The sequence below is a fragment of the Bactrocera neohumeralis genome, chromosome 6 (assembly GCF_024586455.1).
Source record: "Bactrocera neohumeralis isolate Rockhampton chromosome 6, APGP_CSIRO_Bneo_wtdbg2-racon-allhic-juicebox.fasta_v2, whole genome shotgun sequence".
NCBI lineage: Eukaryota > Metazoa > Arthropoda > Insecta > Diptera > Tephritidae > Bactrocera > Bactrocera neohumeralis.
The window spans coordinates 9,909,050-9,935,528 of NC_065923.1; the positions used below are offsets into that span (position 1 = coordinate 9,909,050).

The window sequence follows — 26,479 nt, forward strand, 5'->3', positions numbered from 1 at the left end:
GCCACCATGCCGAGGGCAAATACTGAAAAATCCACCTCAGTACCTGGATCTTCGAAACAGTCAATTGCTAGTGAGGCTATTAATAGAAAGAGTAATAATAAAGTTCATTGCAATGGTGGCTATAAAATGAACGTGCCACCAAGCGAACCAAAAGAGGCTCCGTGCAAAAAACCCACACGCTCAGACGCATACCAATTACCCATATATAATACCTCCGATATAAAATTGGATGCAGCACAACCAAAAAACCTGCAGAAAGCGATGAGAAGCGCCAACGAAAATGAAGTTGCCAAAAGCAACATACAAGCCGCCGCAGGACAACAGGGCCAGCAAAGAATACGGTCCAATCGACCTCGCGGCATTTACTACACCGATGGTGAATACTTGTATGGGCCATTTGGTGAGATTCCTGACACGTTTGAAACACACATCACACCAACAACAGTAAAGCAAGCACCAGAAGAGGCATCCAGATCCGCAGCTGCCACTGGTGACAGCAAACGAAATTGTGCTGATGGAAATGAGTGGCAAATAAACAACAAGGCGACGAAGGCACGGCAGAAAGAGCAACAACAAAAGGCAGCATGTCGCAATACAATAAACATGCAACGCGCTCGGTTGCCGCCTACGACAACGGTGGAGCCAACTAATGAAGGACCAAGTCGAAATTCTGAACTAATGGAAGTGTCAGAAGCAGAACTGCAGGGGAAAAATGCTATCGAAATAGCGGCGCTCGAAACAAAATATGGACGCTTTCAGCAATCAATTGCCGAGCATCTGCGTCAAATTGACACCTACATGGAAAATGCAAAAGCCGCGCTAAATCGCAGTTTACCTCATCCACAACAAGGGCATGAGCATGAAGATGACAAAACCTGCCTCCCAAAAGTATCAAGGCAATCAGCTCCACTGACAACCAAAACTCAACTGGAACAGTCTCAGCTACAGGACCAACAAGGCGTCGAAGCCACGCTCGCACCGGAGAGCCCCCTGCACACGATAGCCCGTCAGTGGTTGGCGCACCGACCGCTGCACATTGTTAGTGACACTGATGACAATCTGCATGAAATGGAAGCTCTTGTGCATCCTGTCGTGCTGGAAAATATGCCTGTGGTTGAGCAGGCTCTGCAGGATTTGTCCGCTATTAAGGTGGATGGTACAGCAGCAAATCTGACGGCCAAGTATGCGGGCGATTTAGGAAGTCGAAGTGGCGACGATGGCAGTGTGTTACAGCCACTAATGCGTCGTCTGATTGCGGTGCAAAGCAAACAGCCGAGCGCAGCACTCCCAGACCACGCAGTCACTTTGAAGGATCGTAAAGATATCGAAGGATTGCTGCTGATTGAGCACCATATTGCACCCACTGCAAGTTTAGCGAAACGTGTGACTATATTGGAAAATCTGGACGATGCCGCTGCTCCGCCTAGGAGTAAGTATAGTAATTTCGTCCTAATTGGAATTGAAGAAGGCAATAAGGAGTATAATGTTAGCGACGAGATTGGAGCGGTAAATGACAAAATTGATGACAGCAATAATACCAAGCGCTCAGCAGATAAGAGTTGTAATAACATTGCTGAGCCGAAGGAAGATCCAACCATGGCTGAAATGTCTACGGATAATGGAAACGAGCAAGTTAATATTACAAACACGGTTGATGAAGTCGCAAATCAGCAGACGCCTTCAGGTACGAGCGGTCGATTCGGTCACAAAATCAACTCGAAATTAGGCGCTAAATCAACAAGTACTTTCGATATAATCACGGCAGGTAAAGGCACCAACGAACATGTGATTGATGTTGTTGGCAATTATGAGCAACTAATGCAGTTGCAACAAGGCATGACGCCGGCAGCGAAACCAAAAGCAACAGCAGTAACTAAAAGTAAGCACACACAAACACAAAAACCACAGTTTCAGGAGGTTTCACTCAACCGCCCAGATCTGTGTGCCGCAAAAACAACACCTGTACCCAGACGACGTGCAACCACATTGACAGGCGAAAAGCCTACAACATGCACAACTGGAGCACGACCAGCATTCACAGTGTCGACGGACGAAGGTGGAAGCGAGCAACATAAGACCGTTACTAGCCGCTGGCAAAATGAGTCCTTGCGACGACAACAACGCCAACAACAACAACCATCTGAAACATCGCAAACTCCAACTCCACCAATACCGCCACCACTGCCACCACTGACCCGTGCAGGAAGCTTGCCGAAAGATTTATGCAAAAGTGTGGTTTCTGGTTATATTTCCACGCATCAATCGCAGGAGCAGCTGGTGGGACAGGTAATTGACAAGCTGCAGGTGGATGTGGCGTTGCAACGAGATTGCGAGCAACTAAGGCAAGCAGAGCCAGAAAATGCAGACAACAATGAATCCGTAGCTGCAATTGCTATCGAAACCTCAAATCAAGATCGTCTCAGAGATCCGTTAGTTGAGCAACGACAGCCGGCCGAAGAATTTGCAATGCAACAACTAAATCAACAGCAATCAGCAATTCTACCAATAACGAAGAGTAACCAAAAACCATGCGACCAACAGAATGCGCAATCAACTGAAATCACAATTCCAAGCAGCAGGATTAACGCCCACTCGGCGGAAGCCACGAGAGCTGCTCACGGCACTGCTGCAGCGACAGCATCACAGCTGGCTGCACAGAAGGTGGTAACAGACGAATCAACAATAACGGGTTTAGCTTCAGGAGGACTACACAGCCGTACGATTGCCGGGCGTCGAGGCAAATTAACGGTGCATATCAATGGAGACAATAAAAACTATCTTGAGTCGGACAGCACGGATGGTTTCGATACGTACAAAGCCACCTACGAAATACCTAGCCCCTGTTTTAAGCAGCAAATAATCTGGAAGCAAACAGTCGATGTGCCACAAATTAAAGACACCAAATTCGCCACTGCCTCAGAGCTAGGCAGACACAGCGAAGACAACAACGATATGCATTTCGATGCAAAAGCTGGGAATGAAGCAACTGCAAGCAATCAATCACTTACAGCCAAGCTTCAGTTTGTCAAACAGCAATCAAGAACTCCCTCGCCAGCCACTTCGAAAACACGTCTACAGCCACCTACCACCACTCGATGCTCACGCAGTCGCTCCAAAAGCCCATGTCCCACGCAAGCCAACCGCTCACCCACGCGCAAATATCCCGCCGCATTAATTGAGCCTAACGCACCGACCCGTGCCGCCTCACCATTCGGTCTGAATCCGCTCGACATCACCGACCTGATTGATGACACTACACACGAGTACGGTGACAATGGTGTGGAGCTCTCCAAACGGACTTCGAGCGCTCAATTAGGCGACACCAAATTCGCCAGCTCGCCTGCAACGTGTAGGCTGTTGGCCGAGTTTGTGCCACAGGTGGAAGGTCACAATGTTGGTTTATTGGTGCGTGCATCTGTGGATCCACAATCACAGCAGCAGTGGGAGAGAAAAGTGCGGAGTGTGCCACAAGCCATCGCCGCGCAATGCAACGAAAAGGCGCAAATTGAAATGGACAATGCACTCACGCACAGCGCCGCCACGCATTATGCTGATGCCGCGTCTAGTGATGATGATGTTGACTACTGTGTCGACGAGCGGCAACAGCATATCGCCGATGGTGACAAACACTCCATAAAAGGTCCTTCGCCAGCGGTCCCTTTAACACCATCTCCATCCTTGGCATACTGTGCACGTCCTGGCAGCTGGCAACCGATGATGAGCGAGCGGGTGCATGACGCCTGCCGTAATGAAACGGTGACGACACCAACACGGTCGTTGGCGGGCAGCAGTGTTGCTGATTCAAACGCCACCGCAGTCGGGATGGGAGAATCAGATTTTCTGCCTGCACGCCAGCGGGGACACCGCCGCGAATCGCGACAAGAGGAAGTAGTCCTGGACAACGACAGCCGGCAGCAAAGCCTAGATACTGTTGGTGAGCCTACAGTCGCAACGCCACGTGAGTGTGGCATTATTAATCGCTCGTTCGATAATGTTTCACCGCGTCCCTACATCAGCGTCGAAGGTACGTGCAACTGCTGTTCCATGTGGAAATAATATGTCGTGTTTTTGTGCTCTCGTGTTGTCACAGTACAGGACTCGTATGTGTTGGCTATCATATGTGGCACGTGTTGAAGTACCGTTTGTTGCACGTGATATTGAATGGATAGCGAATTTCTGTGCAAATGTTTGTTTGTTTTTGTTTGTATTATCGCTAAGAATCCGGTTGCTAAAGTCCGATATATTTGTTTGTTTGACACTTGTTTTTGTCTTCATCCCCCAACTTTTATTGATCGTATCCATGACGGTCGAAAATTAATTCCATTTATCGACAACATTGTAGAGCATACTCTGCCAAGACGTTTCTTAGAGACAAGGGTAGGGATTTAACTTTTGCCAGAAGTCCCACATAAATCGACTCTTTAGCATTGTCAGTGGACGAAATTACTTTCTCGCAGTGTTAAACCCTGTTTTTTTATAAAGCCGCTTTGTCTCTCTGATAATCCGCCGGTTTTTACAATGCTTTCGTACAATAGACCAATCGTTTTTGTGCATGTTAACAAACATACTGGGTCTTAGAGTCATGGCTTCTTTAAGGCCTCTAGGCCTCTATTTCGTGTACCATATATTCCACGCGCTTTGGAGTTTTTGATTTTTTTCGCAATAGCCAATAGCATCTTCCGTGAGTAATAGGGTTGGCTCTGTAAGTTTGTTTCGGGAATAAGGCTTCGACAACATTTCTCATAAATGATGCATTCTTGGGTTGCTGCGACTTATTTTTGAACTTCGGCATACAAATTTTCTATGCCGTTCTCCAGGGGTCTATGTTTGCTTCTTCACAGAGCTTTCGAATGGGTGATGGCTGACACCAGGATTTTTTTTTGGCATTTAATACTTCGCTGAGGCGGGTTTCATTTTCACCTCCCTGGTTACGTTGGAAGCGGCGTCTAGCTGAGTGGCAGGGCTTACTCAGCTTGCCGATTTCTTCATTCCACCAGTATACCGGTTTTCGATTATTATTATATCTCGTCCTACATATAGTTGCGTCGCATGCTGCAGCTAGTTCCTTCCGCACCGCTGTGTAGAGTAACCTCAATGTAGAGACTTCCTTCAACCGTGATTAAAAATTGTGTTTATAACGTCCTGGTCTCAAATCGAACTTAATGAAGGGGTTCACGTATAAAGCCTCTTACCATTTCGAAAGAAGAGCAGGTAACACCCTCCCTTACGACGATTGCAAATCTTATTGTTTTCAGCTTTCTGTAATAAAAAATAACTAACAAAACTTTTGGCAATCAATCAAAAGAGGGAAGTGTGTGAACACTCCTGTCTAGTTGCATTTTTTGGTTCACAAATTTTCCAAAAGTCAGATAAATAATTACGCCAACAGCGCAGCCAATGAGCGAGTCGTGAGCAAATCGTATTTGTATTACCTTAAACATATACACATCTAAAATATCCACCTGACTTACTCATTTGCCTATAGTGAACAATGATTTAATCCCGAACTGAATGCAAGCATTCTGACAACAGTCAAAATTATTTTTGCGTAATGATTAATACAACACTAAACCGACGCGTAGCGATAAAAGAGAAAAAACATAAATATGTACTTTTATGCGTTATATATATACGTCAACAGACACTCACTGAATCATATATATGTAAAGAAGACAGGCGAGAGGAGACAGGCATGTTTGTATGGCGAGATAATAATTCATGCGCCGACAGGATGAAATTAATTAACATGAAATGCTAATGAAATTTTAATATCTCCGCTACATTTTGCTCATAAAGTTCCGTTTTCGTGGATTTCGCGGTAACGCATAGTCTCGCCTAAGCCGTTAAGTATCGTGTTGGCGGAAATTGTAAGTCGCAGCTTTCATAAAAACCATGAACCTTTCTCAAATTTTTAAGGCATTCACACACACAAGCCGCCAAGCCCCAGCGCCTTCGTCTATTTGTATGCATCATATAAATACTGTCAAATGAGCCATTCAACGGTCCTGCTGAAATGGGTCTTGCTTATCATCGCCAAATGATGGATACACAAAAGTACGAAAGCTGTCATTTTTCGCCGTCAGCGCAGATACAGTTAATGCGAAAATGTTAACATTTTCTATTAATCTGATTCTGAGTTCTACCAGAATCACTAAGAAAGTGAATATCCATAGCTTTGAATCAAGGTAAACACAATAATAACTGTGGTAGATTGGAAAGAAAACCCCCCGTTACACAATTCTCCGTAAGATTGTGTGAAATGATTGCTTACAAGATTCGAGCAAAGCGCCAATCCTGATCAGTTTCATGACTCACTAAAGCAGTAAAGCTCAAATAAGGGGAAAAAATCAAAACTGAAAAATTGGAAATGTGAAGCGTGTCGGCATCATTAAATTCTGTCGGTATTATTGCTGTTTCTCTGTGTAAGATGTGCATGTGGTGTGCCCTTTCCACTGCTCACAGCTCATAATAAATTATACTTAAGGCTTGCAAGTGCGGCGTCGTCAACGAGACCATCGCGACGCGCCGTCCTTTGTGGATGCTATCATCCCTGCTGTGTCTAACGTGCCCGAAGCCTGCCTGTTGCTTACCACAATTTCCCGCTGCCTTCGCCGTTATTTTCTATGCGGTGCCATAGACCTTCACACACGCTTTTAATTTCGACGCTTTATTAATTTAGAAACGAAACACACACATCGCGCTCCTCTCGCTCAGCATAGATAGCTACTTTATGTTATGCTCGCGTGTAAAGTGAAAATATTTGTTGTTGCCGCTGAGCAGGATATCCTTATTGCTGTTGTTATTAATTTGAGTATTTATGTATATTATATGCTTTGCTGTTGTTGCTGAGTTTACACTTTTTAATGGCAATGAAGATTAATTTTTTCTCTAATAATATGTCTACCCGGCTACCATTTAGCTTAAGAAGACGAGCCGAAAAGAAAATACCAAGGAGATTGTTCATCAAATTAAAGTTACATACTACTAGTATTGGCCGATATCCACTGATGTACAAAACGTTGATGTTTTTTAATGTGATGTTTCGCTATAATTCGATGCATCGATGTTTGTATTCGATTATTAGATTTTCTACTTACTTCCTTCAGCTCATAAGAGCTCAAACATGTGCTTCTATAGTTAGCACCTGCTTGGTCGACGCCATTTTGCAAATAATTATATTTCATGATAACAAATGCTCACACAAAAATTTTGTTAGCCTCAATGGCAATAGATTTGATAGTTTGTTAGCAATAGCTGTTAGAAAAAACAAAGAAATTATGAAGGTTAATACCATTGCAGAAGCCGAGGGATGGGCATGGACTCTTCAGATAGTTCTGATAAAACTGAAAACAATTTTTTCGATATGTCAGATAAGCTATCCTTATATTTTCATACCAGATGGAAGGTGACAAACACAGTTTCTTAAATTATATAAAGTAGCTTTCAAATACTCGCCATCCGAACGTTTATTTTCAAAAGCTAGTCAGACAGTGAGCAAGTAAAGAAATAGAATAAAATTAAAAAAGGTTCGATAAAATTCTATATAAGTTTTGATATTCTCTATAAAAGCGGCTTTGCAAAAAACAGAATTTTATTGAATTTTTAATTCTATTCCTTTGTTTTAGATTATTTTTATATATTTAATTTTTCATCAGTATTAGTTTTGTCGCCTTCAAAGTAGTCCCCACCAGATTTAATACACTTATGCCAACTATTTTTCCAGTCCCCGAAACACTTTTCCTAAGCACTTTTTGGCATGGCCCTCAGCTCCTACAGTGAATTTTAGTTTATCTCTTCGATCGACTAAAAACGGGTTCCCCGGATTAGCAATTTCAGTTTGTATAAGAAGAAAAAATCACACGGAAACAAATCTGGTAAATATAACTCCTTATTGTCCTGTTTTTGGTACTCTTTTTGAAAAAAGTTCAGCTTTATCGGGACTAGTCAAGCAAGAACGCGTTTCATATCCAAAATATCCACTAAAATCAGTCGAACGGACTCGCGAGAGACCTCGAGCTCTTTTGCCATCTCTCTAACACTTGCCTGATTAAGTATCATATCCTTCACATTTTTTAATGTTTTCTTCAGATGAAAAGGTCGAAGTCGTCCAAACCGAGGCATGTCTTCAACGATCTCTCAACTGTCTTTAAAGGCATTGTATCAGTCGTAGGTTTGTGTTTTTGATAAAACTGAATCATCGTAAGCATTACCCAACATTCGCAACGATTTCTCACACGAAATTTGGTTAAAAATACAAAATTTGAAACAAATTCTTTGTTTTATATTTTTATACAGTGTAAAAATCGCAACACACTACTCAGGTGTACCGACTTAAGCAGCTGCTCTCAAGAAACTGGTTGATAGATCACACTCATTTTTGGCACAGTAATTTACGGCAGTCCTTCCCACTTAGCAAAAAACTTTGGGATCCATTGGAAAATACTCTATGTACTTAAGAAGAATCAGTTGGTTTGCAACTCTCCTCTTAATGCATGTGTGGTCTTAAAACTATCATCTTCTTCTACTTAGCACCATACTAGGGCAGAATTCATAGAGTTTTGCAAAATGCGGGCCGAGCCCATTCAAATGCAACCATGACGTTTTACTACATAATGTCATTCCTAGGCTACTTGTATTTCCATTTATTGAAATAATGTCAAAAATATTGTTATTTACGCCATATTATCTATAATTTCGTCTATTTGGCTGGGAAGGGCAAGTTAGTCGAATTTCCACTTTTAGCTTTCAAACATTTTCTTTCATTAACTTCATTTTTGTTTCACCCGTTTTGTGCTTCGCAGGCGGTACGTGTGTTGATGTGCGTCCAGATACTTTGTAAGCGGCTTAAAAGCGCGCTTTTGTACTTGTTTATTTTATGTCTTAAGTTTGCTTACATTTTGCCTTAACAACAGCCATACGGCCTACATTCGCTCTGCATCCTTTTTCGATTTGATGCGCAAGACAAATATTGGCATTCCTTTTCATTCGCAAACGCGAACCGCTCAAAGACGGGCATAGCATTCTAAGAGCCTTGAATGGAACCCTTTTTCGCTCAAAAGTCCCGTCAGTCAGCACTTTTATAAACAGCGGCGAAAGCGAGTTGGCGCGGCTTACATATTGCACCTGTGTGCCAAAGAGTTTAAATATTTACCACCAGTGGAATGGGGATGCTGTAAAGCCGCGGTTGCGGTGCTAATAAACGGTGCTGAGAATTTTATAAGGTGATTAGCGTTGAGCTATTTACACATCGGCTAATTATTATTTATGGAAATTTTTAATTACGAAAAGGTGAAGCTTTTATCAATGCTGCTGCTTGTTTAGAATTGTGGGATTGGCATGCCGTAAAGGGATGGGTAGATTTATTATCCGCTTTTACCAACATATTAATTGAAAATCATACAGTTGTTTACCTTATTTGATTGAAAATTTACTTCAAGTTCTTTATTATTTGCTCACCGCATGAGTCTTTGTCCCTTATCCCGAGCCATTTCAATGGCCACGAAGCGCTACTGCGGCAGTCCACTTAAAAAACCGCAAACCCATAACTATTTAAATCGCAACCATAAAATCACCATTTTTCATCGGCTCGTTGCAATTTAATGAATGTGTTTTCTTACTGTCACAAGCAGCAAGCGATGCATTTTCATTACAATGCGACGCGCGATCGCACTGCCTGCCACGTAAGCGATACGGAAAATGCGAATGAATGTGTACACATTTGTGCAGTCATGTTTAATGCCTGCGTAGATTAAATTATAGCCACGTTAATACAAGCACTTAGAGGCCGCTAAAATAAATGCAAAAAATTGTGTACCAAAGCAACACGGGCAGTTCCTTACCCATTCGCTTTGCTGGGTGTCGCGCTAATTTTTACATCATTTCATTTTGCCTAAAGGGCAACGGTGCTAAATACCTTATATGTTGTAAACATGTACTCAAAAACTATTCAAAAACTACTAAAATTGTTTAATATTCTTCATGAATTATTTTTCTATGAAATGCAAATCCTTTAAATAACTAAATATTTAACGAAAATAATGCAAAGCATTTTATATTTAGCTGGCAAAGCAAAATCAAAAAAAGCAGCGCGTGTTCGTGTGCGCATTGCTGTCTGTTTATAAATACATATTGGTCAAGCTGCCTATTCATTGGCGAATCCGGCGACGAGGCCAAATAAAACGATCATATTTTCAGCTGTTGCTGTTGCTGCAGCTGTTTGAAAAGCATTCGTGTGCGATTTTTCGAATTTTTCGTGCAAAAATTTTATGAAATGAAATCAAAGCGGCACTAAGCCGCAGGTGAAGCCTTACTAAATTCGAATAGTGTTTGTGCCCAGCGCAGCAGGTGTTAGTGAGGGGTAATATTACTGTAATAGTTTTATGATTTGACCAAAATTTTCTACTACCTCTCGCCACATTTCTCATATACTTTTTTTAATTTTTTTGTTAATTTCTTGACAAGTAGATTTTTAATTATTTTATATTGGTAGTCGAAAAAGTGTTTTCGTATTTTGTCAATAGATGTCGTTGCGGTTGTATATCTCCATTGCTACAAATCACATAGTGTGATACCATATATTGTTGGAAAGATAAGATTTTAAGCTTCATTTAACCAAAAAAAAATCGGGAAAGTTGAAAAAAAGTTACTGTTATTCAAAAATTAGTGAAAATAATGAAAAAATTTGCCATATTTTGATATTCTTTATGAAAAAAGGCAGAATGCTCCGCAAGCCACCAATGAATATTGTGAAGTTTACAGAGACGTTGCTGTATCAATTCGTGTAGCACAACAATGGTTCGTTCGCTTCCTTTCAGGAAATTTCGAAATTTCGATTCAGACTAATGAAAGTTTTACACTGATGGAATAATGTCTCTACCGGAGAAATGACAAAAAGTGGTCGACCAAAATGGTACATATTTCTTTATTTATTTATTATTATAAATACAAACAAATAAGTTGAAGTTGCATTAAAAATACGAAAAGACTTTTTCGACTACCCAAACTTCTTTTTTTTTTAATTTTTGTGTGTTTTTTACAAGTAGGTTTTTACTTATTTTATATATTATATTATCGAACGAAACTTTATTCACAATCGAAAAATTCGATATACCTTAAGAGCCTTAAGAAGAACTGGTCTTTCTTCAGACAAACAGCATAAATTCGCATTATGCGGCAAAACATTAAAATTTTTTGAAGTCGTAATCTCTTATTAGAACTATTTAGACTATCAATGAACTAACAACTTATAATTTCAAAAAGCAAGAAATAAGTTAAAATTAATTTCCCACCGACCTCACAACGATTAACCAGTGCGCTCTTAGTATGATCGAAACAAAAACTGCAAAGTTGAATGTTCTTCTTCTGTCCTCCATTTAAATCAAACTTTCGCAACACATGCGATTAACTTTGCCCTCGTTTTCGAAATACTGTTTAACTTTGGAATAATTTCCATTCCGATTTTTAGTGCGTGATTGCGGCTAAGGTGAGAATTTTCATTTGAACAACAACAACGTGTCAGTCATAAATAATGACAATAAACACCGAAAGCATACGCAAGGCAATGCCGCCGATGATCAGGTGCAAATTATTTTTAAGCGATCGCTCCAAGGCTGCCTAGCCGCTTTCTTGCCCGCCTGCTCACCGGCTGCGCATTAAACTAACACATCTTCCCCCATGGTTTTTTTATTTAGCTGCTTTGTTGGCACCAGCTTGCTCGTATCGAAGCGCAAATTAATGAGAATAAAATTTTTAAATAGAAAAATATGTAGAAATATAACTAAAAAGTGGATGCAAGGCAGAATATGCGAGCGCACGAGCAAGCACAATCCAAAAAGTCGAATATTTTCATTTCGTTTGCGAAAATTATAAATACAGATCTAGCGTTAGTGACGGCTGAGGCAGCGTCATACATATATTTGAACAATTAAAAATTATTATGATTTTGCATGAGACATGACAGCTGACCCTGTCCGTCTTTGCTGCGCTTTCATCTGATTGCACCTGAAAATTTCAATCCACACCGACTTGAACGTCAAGGCGCACACCGATTGTTACATATTTTATCTGTCTTATGCATAGGAATGTACTGAACAAATAAGTATGACTGAACGCTAAGGGTAAAAGAGGCGAATGAGCAAATTTCAGCGCAAACACAAATGAAACACAAAGCAAAATCGTAAAAATGTTCATATTGAAAATATGATGAGCAGTGAAAACAAGAATGAAAAAAGATTACATATTGACTGTTCCAAAAATTTCGCAAAAAAAATTTCCGAGCATTTAAAACTACTTAATTATTGCATATAGGATATGTACACCCCTCGATCTCTGCAAGCACATTCTATTTTTCCCACAAATGCACCTTTACTATGCTACGCTATTTAAGAAAAATGTCAAAGTATACGAGTAATGTGGCTAAGAATATCGCTAATAGCACTGCTTTCACCCAAAAGCCACTAAATTTTTTATTTAAATCTCTCGTTTTCTTCATGTGCGCACGTAGGTGTAGATCGCCAAAATTCTAAATGACGCGCACTTGAATATTCATGCGAGCAGTTCAACGACAGCTGTACATTCACATGACAACTTAAAGTAGTTATCTTTAGTCATCCGTGCTATTTCTGTCAAGCGTGCCAGCTAAGCTTTATTTGTCAGCATTTTAGTCGCGGGCACATTTTTCAATCGCGCTGACAATACAATATTCTCATACGATCAGGTGCCACATCAGCCTAGTCTCTAGTCCAAGGTTATCCCAAAATACTCAAAGATCAATAATTATCGATAAATCGTTTAATAATAATTTGCTGTTTCCAAATTTTCCGCATTGATACCCTCTTAAACTAAGTGTTCTGCAATGGTTCTACTGACGTGTGCAAGTATTTCTGGAAGTATCACTGAGTATATTTACACTTAACAAGTGCTTGAAATATATTGTAATTACGTTGCGAAATGTTATACCCAACATGCCTAGGTTGTTTGTTAAATTTAAAGCGCTCTTATTCAATGTATCTAGGAAAAACTAGAAACAAGTAGGGAAGAGCTATGTTCAGGCGCAACAGAATATTTTATACTCTTGGAACTTGCAAGAATCAAAGCCAGTAAAATACTTTAAGGTGTAAAAGCTGAGGATCGGAATCTAAGCAATTTTATATATACATACATATGCTCTATATAACGCATACACTGTTCGACATATTCACCATCAGGTTTGTTAGAGAAACGTAAATCATTATACATATGTAATATATGGAAGTTGGGGTAGTAACGACCCGATTTTATCTGTTAACTATTATCATGCCACACACTAAAAACATGTTCCGTGGGCTTCAGTAAAGTACCTCACAACAAATCATATGGAGTATGGTCGGATTTCGAAAATCCTGATGTTAGTTATATGAGGGCTGGGTCAAGTTTTCACCGTGTATCTGTAATTTTCGTGAGATAACTCAAATATGGGCCGATATATCGAGCATAAAGTCACTTGGAAGTTCGAAAATCTTTATATTAGGCAAATGGGTGCTCAGGGAAGTATTGACCCGTTTTTGATAAACAGAGTTACTATTGTCGGGAAAGGTTTCTGTCTGAATTCCAATTGTATATCTGACATATGTATAGGGGCTTGAACAGTTTTTGTCGGATTTGGACAACTTTTAGTCATAAAGTGGCATACTTTAAAGGAATTGTTAGTGCAAAGTTTTGGGCCCGTTATATCAATTGCTTTCCGATTTGTGTACTGGAATGTGAAAGAATCGAATGGACCGATTTCATCCTGTTTCACACTGAGACATAGGAATATGAGAAAAATGTCACGTACTAAGTTTAGTGGAAATCGGTCGATCGGGTCCCGCGATATGTGATTTCACTAAAAAGTAGGCATTGCCACGCCCATCGTCCAATTTTCACAACGGCTTCTATAAAGCCCCTCTTATATCATTTCGGAGGTAATTTAATAAATGGGGAGTGAGCGGGGTTATTTTCCGATTTCATTCATTTTCACACTTTCGGTAGGAGTTCCTTTAATATTTCTTCTTCTTCTTCTTTACTGGCGTAGAAACCGCTTACGCGGTTATAGCCGAGTTAACAACAGCGCGCCAGTCGTTTCTCCTTTTCGCACAGTGGCGCCACGTGGTCTTTCCAACGAAATGGAGTTCTTCCTCTTCCTCTGCTTTCCCCGGCGGATACTGCGTCGAATACTTTCAAAGCTGGAGTGTTTTCGTCCATGTGTACGACATGACCTAGCCAGCGTAACCACGATCTCTTAATTCGCTAGACTATGTCAATGTCGTCGTGTATATCATACAGCTCATCATTCCATCGAATGCGATATTCGCCGTGGCCAACGCGCAAACCACCATAAATCTTTCGCATAACTTTTCTCTCGAAAACTTGCAATATAGACTCATCAGACGTTGTCATCGTCCATGCCTCTGCACCATATAGCAGGACGGGAATAATTAGTGATTTATAGAGTTGGGTTTTTCTTCATCGATAGTGGACTTTACTCCTCAATTGCCTACTTAGTCCGAAGTAGCACCTGTTGGCAAGAGATATCTTCCGTTCGATTTCGAGGCTGACGTTGTTGTTGGTGTTGATGCTGGTTTCCAGATAGACGAAAGGGATCCTATAATATTTGCACTGAACAAATTTAGTTGTTGTTACTTCAGTAGTTTAGGAGATATTGGAATTAAACTTATTAAAGGGCAATGACACGCCCACTTTTCCAAAAATCTGCGATTCCCTGTACCAAATTTAATTTTTATATCTCAATTTAGTGCTTAATTAGGGCACTTTATAAAAAAAAAGGGCCAAAATGGATCTCAAGCCGCCAATAAAATTTGTGCAGTTTATGGACCCGATACAGTTTCCATTTCCACCGCACAACGATGGTTTCAACGTTTTAGTTCTGGTGTAGAGGTGGTCGAAGATGCGCCACGCTCCGGAAGGCCTGTTGTCGAAAATTGCGATAAAATCGCTGAATTGGTCGAAAGAGACCGGCATAGTAGCAGCCGTAGCATCGGTCAAGAGCTGGGCATGAAACATCAAAAATTCATTTCAATTTCAATAAAAATAAAAAAAAAATCAATAAAATATCGCAAGACTTTTTTGACAACCCATTATAATCCTATAGCTATTTCGCTTAGTTTTAGGTGATAAGTACAACCGTTAGGTGCACAAAGCTATTATATATTTCGACGATTTCCTTGCTGTACAAAGAAGTTTTTGTCTTTAATCAGCTAATCTCCCTTCTTTATCAGGATATGAAACTGGTGCTGGTTAGTACAGGAAAAATTCGGAAAAATGACCGAAGACCCATTGAGTTGAGCATTTAGATTTTGATTTGATTTTAGATTTTTTTTAATAAGTCTAAATTATTAATATAAATAAATATGTTTTGAAATAAACCAATACTTAAAGCCATTTCATTTTACGAGCTAAGGCGAACGTTTACTACGCAATTAATGGAGAGAGCAAGTTTTCCGAAAGTGCAACGAATACTATATATCCCTGATATGTGGCTTTATGGTATGGGCATGTGTTGCATACCAAGTAGTTGAATCGGAAATAAATTTTAATGGTTGCAAGTGTTATACGACCACTTGCACACGCAGTCGTTAAAATATTTGCTGCGGGAAGCAAGCTTAAACAATTTGGCTAAAATCTATATTGCAACTAAATTTGCAGCACCTCACAGGCACACGCACACAGTTGGGCTAGCACATTGATTTTTGTATAAATAAATTATTAATTAATTGCCAGCAACTGAACGAGAGCTGTGCATTTGAAGTAGAACAACCCACTGCGATTCTCAGGAATTTGCATACATACATGCCAATATGTGTGAATTTGTATGGGCGTGTGTGTGTGTGTACGGGACTATGTAGAGCTTTGCAGCTTCAGTTGGTCCAAAAATGTTGTGTGTCTGCTTGCGTTGAGTTTTCGCCGATCGGCTTGTGTCTGCCACACCTGCGACGTTAAACAGTTCGAAAGCCTAGCGGGACTACGGTGCGAGGCAAGAAATGAAATAATTTTAAATGAATTTAATTTTGGAAAACTCACAAGGGAGGCGGAAGCATATGCTTCTGTTGCTTTTGTTGCTTTAGCAGCAAGTGAGTGTACCTTTTGTGTGCGTTTGTGTGCATGCGTGTGCTGTATTTTTCAACTTGTGTGCAACATAAAATTTAATTGGCAAAATTCCTGAGCATCTGGCCGCCGCTTGTAAGCATAGCCCCGTCCGAGTGGCATGCCGCATCAGCTGACATGGCTGTTGGTGAGGGAAGCAGCGACCACGAGATCGGGCACTCATATGGCGGTTGTGTGAACAAATGGCATTTAAATTACATTCAATTTTTGAAAGTGTCAGCAGCGAATGACAGAAATCAAGATTTTGTTATGTACTTTTTATTATTTTTGCTTTTCGCATCAATTTCACTGTCATCTGGCGCGAATCATGCGAATATGCTCATATGTGTGTAAGCCCTCGCGAAATTGGCAGCGGTTCTAATTGAAGCAAGCAATGCTAACATGCACTTGTTAATCACTGCGCCTAATGATGCATGCGATCCGAAAGTGCTGTCTAGCAATTAGAGGAAAATTATTCACTTTATTAGGGCTGATAAAGCAGCCTCTCTCAATAGGATTTTATACTATACTGCTTTTAGAAAAAGTTTGATCTGGCACTGCTATATATCAAGAATTATATATATTATTATTTTCCTTGGGAGTGTTTTTTACGTGGCTCGTCCCAAACCCAGCGCACAACCAAATGTCGAGGGGATGTTTCGCCTTCTCACTTTAGCTCGTCTTCAAACGGATGTTTTCTGGCTACCCAGAGGATACTTGCTCAAAGACCGGAAGTCGTGAGCTGCTCGAGCCACATGTAACAGAATCGTTTCTGGCCAATCGTTATGGCAATCAGAGAACTTTCTTTACTTGCGTGAACTTCTACACATGCCTCCATCCTCCCTTGTTTTGGGAATTGGCGAGCGTTTTATTAAGTATATCTCGGACAAACCAAACTCAATTCTTTCTTCGTTCGAGCTCTGCGCAGAGCAACGCTTTCTGCATCTTTATTCACCTTCCCTCTAACTTTTCTGTAAGACGGATTCAATTGCTTGCCTCGTCGGTTTATAACCAAAATGAAACTTTTTATGGCTTGAGTGAGAATCATAAACTGCCAAATTATCTGCCACAAAAGCAGCAGGATAAATATGTAGTCATTAAGCATATTATTATCACAACATCTTGAACACTATTTTGAAATTTAATACATAAATACTTGCATTAAATTGTCATCAGTTTGGTCATTTTCCCTTTTATGTTTCTCTTCCTTTATGTTGTTGTAGGCTCATTCGGACGTTAGGGCAAGCATTTTCCCAAATGACCAACAATAACAATGTGCTTCAAGTGTTAACCAAGCTTTCTCACAATTATGGCTTGACCTTTAACAAATGCCAAGGCACTCATAAATATTGTTACTTTGAAACAACAGACCCATCAGACTTGTTTATACTGTATATTGTTTAAGCTTGGTAATAAAAACTTCGGAATATTTGGAAAGTGGCCCTAAAGAGCCGCGTTATTGGTGAGATAATAAAACAACAAGTTCCTTCAAAGAAATATAAAACAATGAGATAAAATGTTGTTAAATTATTTTTGTTTTCGAAACTGAAGCTTGAATATATCTTCCAAACCCTTTTTCTGTACTCACGCGGTACCGAAAGAAATATTCAATGGAGAGATCATAAAAATTTGGCAGTATAGAATTGTCTTATCCAAAGAGCATATTAAAGATGAGAGACTGTTAACTGGTATAACAGCAATTTATGCTAAGATATTAATGCGAACGTAAACAGGATTTCTGATTTGTTAAATTTCAACGAAAACGCAGTTGAAACAGTATATCCTCACCTAAAATGCAAAACAATGTACCAGCAAAAAATTGAAAATCATTATCAGATATAATAACCAATATATTGGGTAGTCGAGAAAGTCTTTTCGTATTTTGTCAATAGATGTCGTTGCAGTCTATATCTCCAGTGCTACCATTCACATTGTGTCACAATATATAGTGTTGGAAAGGTGAGACTTTAAGCTTCATTTAACTAAAAAAATTAAATTCAGGAAAGTTGAAAAAATTTACAGCTGTTCAAAAATTAGTGTAATAATGAAGAAATTCGTTATATTTTGAAATTTTTGTATAAACAAAAGAATAATGCCACACAAGCCACCAATAAAATGTGTGAAGTTTACGAAAACGATGCTGTATCGTATAGTACAACAGTGGTTTGCTCGCTTACGTTCTGAAAATTTCGATGCGAAAGTTTTACAATGATAGAATAATGTCTTTAGTGGAAAAATGGCAAAAAGTGGTCGACCAAAATGTTACTGTTTTTGTTCATTATAAATAAAAAAATAAGTTGAAGTTTGATTAGAAGTACGAAAAGGCTTTTTCTTTAAACCGTAATTCTCAGTGGTTAACTTTTTCTGAAACCATCATTAGCTTTCCCTAGTCGCAAACTGACACATTCCATACGGAAATATAAACATTGTTCACTCCAAAAAGCAGCTGAAATAAGGAAATTAGTTCAGAAAGACAAATGATATTTAACTTTGATCCAACCGCCATTCTCAACCAACAAATCGACATATAAATAATATCTGATTTATACAATTATACTTGTATAATAACTTGATTCCATTTCTCCTCATTTTCAATTTATCATTACTTTTGTTAGCTGATGTTCCGTGAACATTGGATAAAAAACAATAAAAATAAATTAATAAAATTCACATAAGTACAAACAAAATGAAAATATTCAAATCTAGTTGCTCTATTCACCACGGCAGCGGCGAAAGTGGGACAAATGACGTGAGAGAGGACGTCATGATCATAGCTGGATCACTCGCGCACAAGCATTCGATCAGCAACGGTGTGCTCTCATACAATCGTGATGCGTCCGCCAGCAGTCGCATACGACTACACTGACGCGAACCGTTATTGATATTCAGTGTTCCTAACAGAAACGCACACGGTACAAATCCATGCCACCCACAAGGAAATGAAGCAGTACTACCACTTCAGTACACGGATTCGAAACCAGATAACCTTTATATGTACATATATTTGCTCAAACTTCAACTCCTAGGTAACCGACAGAAGTGACTTGATTGTTTTAATACTGTCTTTGAATTGTTAATTGAACGTTACCCCATTTGTTTCTATGTCATTTGTTCCTTAAAAAATCATCGCAAGCACAAGTTCCATCTGGGACAGTACACATCGCTAAATAATTTCTCTATACAAAAGTTTTTGATGCTTCTGTCTCACTCGCGTGTAGCTGCTAGATAGCCATCTTGGTGTGCACACCCTGAACTGTACGAACCCCACTAACACCAGCACAGGCACAACGTGAACCTCAAATTTTGTTGCGACGAACGGCCAGCACTTTGCCTCAACTCACAACGATTCGCCACTTCAATTCGATACGACAATTTTAACGAAATTCGACCAAAAATCGAGACGCGCGCGCTAAGTGCACCGCCGCTGCAAGTAGAACCGCAGTTTAGCAATTCGTACAAGCATATATATGTACATACGAGTATATTAGCAACGAAATTCCTAAGTGAATTTATATTCTCAATTTTTCCCAACTCAGTGGAAAAAACGATTTATAAATTCATTGAAGAAGCGATAAAGAATTTTTGGAAACACCTAATAACAAATACTCATTAATTAACGCGATCAAACGATTTAACAAATATAAGCTAAAACGATTCGAAACGTACATTTATTAAGTCAAAAAACAAAAACAACCGAAATTAATCCAAAAAAATTTAAATTAAAGAAAATTTTCTCTGAAGCGCACGCAACCACTGAAAGCAGTCAATTATAGTCACACACACACGTTGAAAAGCAGAGAATCGGACGTGCAAAATTATTTCGGAATTCAAATCCAATAGCCAAAATTCAGTTATCAAAAGAATTTGTGATTTGTGGTAACGTGTACAATCTACTTTATACACTATTCTCTACACTGCTCAACACCAGTTTTCGCCACCTTCCATAGTTAAATATTAACAGTTATTTACAAACATTTTTTACAGAAATTTACAGCTAGTGTTATTGCTTTTGAAAACTTGTACATTTTACAGATAGACAACAACAAATGCAAACATAGTTATTTGTGTAATTCCCCTAACTGCAAGAGACCTGAAAAGCCGCGCTTGAGCACCAAGTTGTTTGAAGAAACTATTAAATAAGCTAAACAGACTAAAGACTGCTCAAAACAGCAAATACAGAAACAGTTCAGAGCGTTGTAAAAATGGTTTCACAGTGGCAATTAATCAATAAAAATTATAAAAATATGGACGGTAATTTCTCAAAGAAAAAATTGTACATATGTTTGCATACTGCACGTGTTTCATACCCAACATATCGCTCTGTGTACATACGCATATACCTCAGAACATTCTTTAACAATAATTGAAATGAAATTAGAAAAATCAGCAACTTAAATTAACTGATCGAAAGTAAATAAACTCGCTTTTGTGCAGAAAAAATAAACCAAATTAATTGAAAAATCTCAATGTGAACATTTAAAAATATATCTCTGCTGCGATCATGTGACCACACGTCGGTGCGAAGTGCGAAGTGCGCCCGGCCCCCAAGTTTACGCCGTCGTCTACGCTACCTTCAGCACGTCCCCTTGATTGGCGTGTTTTGGTGACGTGCTCATCTTTGTCGATGTTCCACTTCTGAATTTTTATTCACTTCGCTCATTTCACAAAAATATAATTTCATATGTATATATTGAAGATATGTATGTGCATGCGCTCGCATATGAATGCGTGGTAGCACTTTTATGCGCTAAATATACGCGCCCACCCCACCACCCGCCTAACCAACGCACGCAGATCTCCTTTTCTAAAATTATGTCCCGACGGGTGCGGTCGTTGTGGCTGTTGCTTTGTCGTGAGAATTGTCAATATTTTTAGTTTTGAGGGAAATATGAGCATTGAAATTATGCACATGCTTGTGTATAAATAAATATATAAGAACATATGTACGAGCATGTGCATAAATCATACATATGTTGGAGGAGTCAATATAATGGCATATAATTTTTCAACTCAAAATGCGGAAAAAAAATTATTTTTATTCTAAAACTGTGCCAAAATACCGCCGTATTTTTCTGTGGCTCACAGCTTACAAATAATATGCAATTCTCTTCTCTGTTTTCCCAATACAAAATTAGCAAAAAGAAGCTTTTAGCAAAATGTTGCAAAATATTTTTGGTTGGCGGTCCCTGGAAACCGCATTGGCTTGACTGGGAAAAGAATTTAAATGTTATGTCCTCACCGTATTCGAAATTCTTTGTAAAAATACGTGAAATACATGTTGTTGCCTTGTTTTGTTGAGTTTGAAAAGAAAAATTTTGCTTTAATGAAAACAACGAGGTTTATTTCCAAAAGTAGAAAATTTTGGAATTATCTTTCAAAAAAATTAGTAAAAAATTATCTCTCTCACAAAAGAAGAAAAATATCTATCTTTCCAAATTATCTCTCTCCCAAAAGTAGAAAATTGTGGAATTCTTTATCCAAAAAAAATCTGAATACCAATTTTAAGTCAGAAGGCTTACCGACTCAGGGTTTCATCTTTACTTTTCCAGTAAATACCATGTATAAAGTCTCAAAACAAATTTTATGTCATAAGGCTTACCGATTCCTTTACAATTTACAAAGTGCCTCATTCCGAAATTATATTTTTGAATGCCTCTAAGGCAAGCAAGTGTTTCAACGTTACTTTTCCAGTAAATACCATATATAGTTTAATAAAAAAAAGTATTATAATACTAATGGAAGTATTTAAAAAAATTGCATCTCTTTAACGGACTTGGAATCAGACAAATTTAAGAAAATTCTTCCATACGAAATAATCCAAACAATATATAATTTTTTTTTTTAAACCAATTACCAAAGGAAAAGTACCCCCTAAATATAAATTAAACACGTCTGTCATGTCTAAATATATATAAATAGTAAAGAGAAAGATACAAAGTATTTTTTTAAACTCATATCAAAGGAAGGAGCTCAATATCATTAATCATTTCACAAACGCTTTCCTCGTAATTCAACTACCAATGAGATTATGAAGAAATCACCTTAAAATAGCAAATCACCAAGGCAAAGCGGCAAAACATAAAATTATTACAAATATATATGCCAATTGACACATATGCATATTCGAAAAGTGAATCGACAAAATGATGCAGACATGAGCGAGCACACACAGCGACGGATGAGTAAGAATTTACTTAGGCGGCTATAATTAGCATTCACAAAACAATTTACTCGACGAAAACAAAGTGTGGCATATGGACCTCACAAATATTTTTGTTGTCGTTCTATTTATTTTGCGCTTAGCTAATGTTTGGTTTGTATATTTTTGACAGCAATTGCTGAAATACTTCTGCCTCAAGACGACACTGACTGACGACAATGTCGATACAAATGTGGCACTGTGACGTTGACGAATTTGATTTTCTTTTGATGCCGACACTTTGTGTACCGATAATACTTATGCCAGAAAGAAATGATAATTAATTTTGGCTTAAGCCACCAATTGTCAGCTAGCTACTCTACCAAATGCATAACAAATGCTTGAAGCCGTCTGAGCCATGTCTGTGTTTGCGTCTGCGTTCGTGTAGACTTTAAACTTTAAATTCTACTTATGTTTAGTTTAGAGTCGCCCATCAGGGCAGATAAGCAAAGACTTTCACTGCAAATTGCTCAAGGACTTTACAAAGTTGGAATGGGAGAAATTAATGAGTGGAAAATGCTTGCACTTGGCTACAAGCTCCTGCGCACTCAACATCATTTTGAAGCGAAATTCCCTTGTACTCTGCTTATCGTCGTTTACTTAGATATTTCACTTATTCTCGATGTGCTCTGCAATCCTTACTTTTACTGTTTCCCTTTCTGCGTCGTTTTACTTCGTTACTTCTTTGGCGAAAAGAACAGCACTTTTTATACATAAACTATGCAAAAAACATTTCTCACCACAAAGAGAGCACACTCAAAGTGTCTGGCAGTATATGTATGCAAGTGAGGGCGGATGGGACACCGAAGAAAAAATCGAAGCAAAACGCACTTTTGCTAAATTCCGAGCGCATATATGCAGTTTGAAGAAAATATTTCTAGAATGTGATTAAGGAAGAATGTGAATAGCGAAAATTCTGAATGAAATATAAAAAAAAGATGCAAAACATACATAGATCCATGGTCTTAAGAATAGATTGGCCGTAAACATTCTAAAGTGGCAACTCAGGGGAATAATCATTAAAACCATATAAATAATAAATATAAAATTGATCGTCAACTAAAATGCAAAATAACGTAACATCACTTTTCACAAGTTAGCAGGTGAAGGAAAAACGTTTTAATAGAAACCATTCATATTGAAACAAAATTTGAGTTTTGATTATATTGGGTAGTCGAAAAAGTATTTTCGTATTTCTAATCAAACTTCAACTTATTTTTTTATATTTATAATAATAAATAAATAAACAAAATATGTACCATTTTGGTCGACCACTTTTTGCCACTTATCCGCTAGTGGCATTATTCCATCAGTCTAAATCGAAATTTCGAAATTTCCAGAACAGAAGCAAGCGAACCATTGTTGTGCTACATTGTCGCCGTAAACTTCACAAATTCCATTAGTGGCTTGCGTTGCATTCTTTCCTTTTTTATACAAAAATTTCAAAATATAGCGAATTTCTTCATTATTTTTACTCATTTTTGAACAGCTGTAACTTTTTTCAACTTTCCTGAATTTAATTTTTTTTAGTTAAATGAAGCTTAAAGTCTCACCTTTCCAACACTATATAATATGACGCAATGTGATTTGTAGCAAGGGAGATATACGACAGCAACGGCATCTATTGACAAAATACGAAAAAACTTTTTCGACTACCACTATTAACTAACTATTTTTTTTCTTATCCCGGAATTACAATTGAAATATTTTTTACTTTTTGAATCAAAAGCTTTACATATCTAAAGCCACGCTACTTAGCATTCTTGTTCAATAAATCACTTGTTGCCACATTAAATTCACAACTAACCACTTTAATCCCTGTTTCACCAAGAAAGGTGAACAGAGCAGAGCAACAACAAATCACGTTTATTACAAACGAGAAGCAGAGGAAGAGAAACTCTGCTAAACCCCAGCCAGCTGCGCTCAAAATGCTAGGAAACCCATTAGCCACAACGAATCATGGACGCAGCTTGCCAGGGGTAACAAAACGGTAGTAATAAAAACAATATGGCCTGACACAACAAATCTTAACACTTGAAAAATTATAACCCAATAATAACGAGGGCGAGAACAAGCAGAAAACTCTTTATTTCAATGCTCATACGCACACACACCCGTACACATACTCTTACACATACCGTAACAGGGAGTCGGAGAAGGCCAAAGGTCTAAACAGCACAGGGTCAGCAGGTTAGAAAATTAGAGCAGTGTGAATGTGATATGGATACACTGCACACACATATAGACACGTGTGCATGCGTGTGTGTGCATGTACAAGTAGCCGCCCAAGCGCGTTTTATTGCGGGTAAAAGTGACAGCTGGAGATTGAATGCCTCATCTTTGTACACTTAACTTTTGCCCATTAAAACAGTGAAATAGGGAAATTGATGGCGTCGAACGCGGGCTATCAGCGCTGATAACGGCGTTTGTTTTAGCCTGGGGGCCACATTGGTAGCTGTGAACGTTAACTGAATTTAACATCAATCAATATTAATTTCCGTTAATGCCAAACAAGCGCGCACATATCTGCGCACACACCTTCGTGCTGCTATGTACATATGTATGTGTGTGTAATTTCATTATGTGTTATGTGCTGCTGGACGTGTAAGTTTCGATTCGTTTACACCTGAAGACACGCAAACACATAGCTGTACACATATGTATGTATAACGCACGCATACGCAACATAACGGGAAGCCTGTGTGCACACAATAAACATGTTTTATATTTACTTGGGGACTCATAGCGCTGGCCACGGCGGCTGGGTGTGAGTGTAAGGGCGAAAAAGAAAAACAAATGGAGGCGTAAAAATTAAATGAAAATGAAAGGTCGAAAAGCCGTTAAGGGCAAAAAGCTGGCACTGCAGCCGCGTCCCAATGGTCATGCATTTGAATGTGCGCCAGCCAATATGTAAGCGCCGTTGTCTGCTCGTATGCTCGTCTATCAAGCCTACACAGCATCGCCCACATTGCAGTTGCCACAAATGAGCGTGATCCTTTAATGCCTATTGGTGTATGAATGCGCACGTGTCCATACCTCAAATAGCAGGAGATGCTGTGCCGTAATCGGGCAGCTAGCTAGTTGCGGTTACACAGTCACACACACACACACACGCCAGCGTACTTAGCAGTTAGCATTGTTGGTCTGCTTGTCTGCGGCGTTGGCCGCGCGTACAAGGTGTTGGCCAGCCTACGTGCCTCCTATGCCGAGTGGCACACACGCGCAAACAAACGCTAGCAATCGGCCGTATTGACAGCAGCCAGCATGCTTTGCAACCAGTCATTTACTATGAATTTTCGCACATTTGCGCACCAGGCACGTTCATCGATATGAAAACAAAACGGATATCCGCAAATTACCACTCTTAGGCATTTCACTCATTCGACCAGGCATTCATTCATTCAATCGTTCATTCGGACAATAACATTCATTGCGACATACACACACAGTCGCACTGCCAGCCAGCTACTCGTGGTCACACACATACATGCGTAAATACATATATGTCAGGTAATGCTATTATAGCTGTCGGGATTATGTTAGGCGGGCGCACGGCATTGGCGTACGTTGTTTGCAGCGTCCATTTGTAGCGTGGCGTGTGTGTATGAATGATTGGTACACGTGCGCCACTTCTGGGCATGGTTGTACGGTTTTGGCGACTACACTTTGAGTCTAATTCGGTTGAGCATCCGCAAAGTGATATGGCAATCACTGCGCTGCTGTCGCTAAAATACAGCTATCATAACAAACGCCTTGACTAAATAGCAACAGCGCATATTAAGTAAATATTTTTTAAAGCTTTTACGCAGCGAGTTGTCATTGGTGGGAATATCGAGGCCGCGGTGGCCTCATACAGAGTGATTCCCAACTTTCCTTACACACATCTATTATCAAATATTTATTTGTATGTATGTCTGTTTTGTCTACTCTTATAAGATTTACACTGTCGCTCAGCTGAATATATCCAAACCGCAGAACATAACAATGTTTGCACTAAAACTTCGATTTCAGCATCAGTTGAACAAGAAAATAAAGGTTTTTCCTCCATTTCACAGTTTCTAATAGTGCCGACTTCGCTAGGGCACCACAATAGGTTCGATACGAATCGTGTGTCTGATGTAACCTCAATAAAAAAACGCCGATTATTAGATTATTCCGCAC

At 39.2% G+C, this 26,479-nt stretch overlaps 1 protein-coding gene across 8 annotated transcripts in view; it reads left to right on the forward strand.

Moving 5' to 3' along the window:
• LOC126762980 (antigen LPMC-61) overlaps window positions 1-26,479 on the forward strand; it is a 140,297-nt gene that overhangs the window by 93,033 nt on the left and 20,785 nt on the right. Inside the window, exons 1-2 of one of the 8 annotated variants that reach the window (XM_050480100.1) lie at window positions 19,440-19,995; window positions 20,152-20,370. The exons of 6 other annotated variants lie outside the window; for them this stretch is intronic. In XM_050480100.1, the coding sequence (XP_050336057.1) occupies window positions 20,322-20,370 (49 nt within the window). In that variant the 5' untranslated portion in view covers window positions 19,440-19,995; window positions 20,152-20,321. Of the gene's footprint in view, window positions 1-19,439; window positions 19,996-20,151; window positions 20,371-26,479 lie in introns of those variants that run through there. One more of the 8 variants, XM_050480101.1, reaches the window with a different exon arrangement.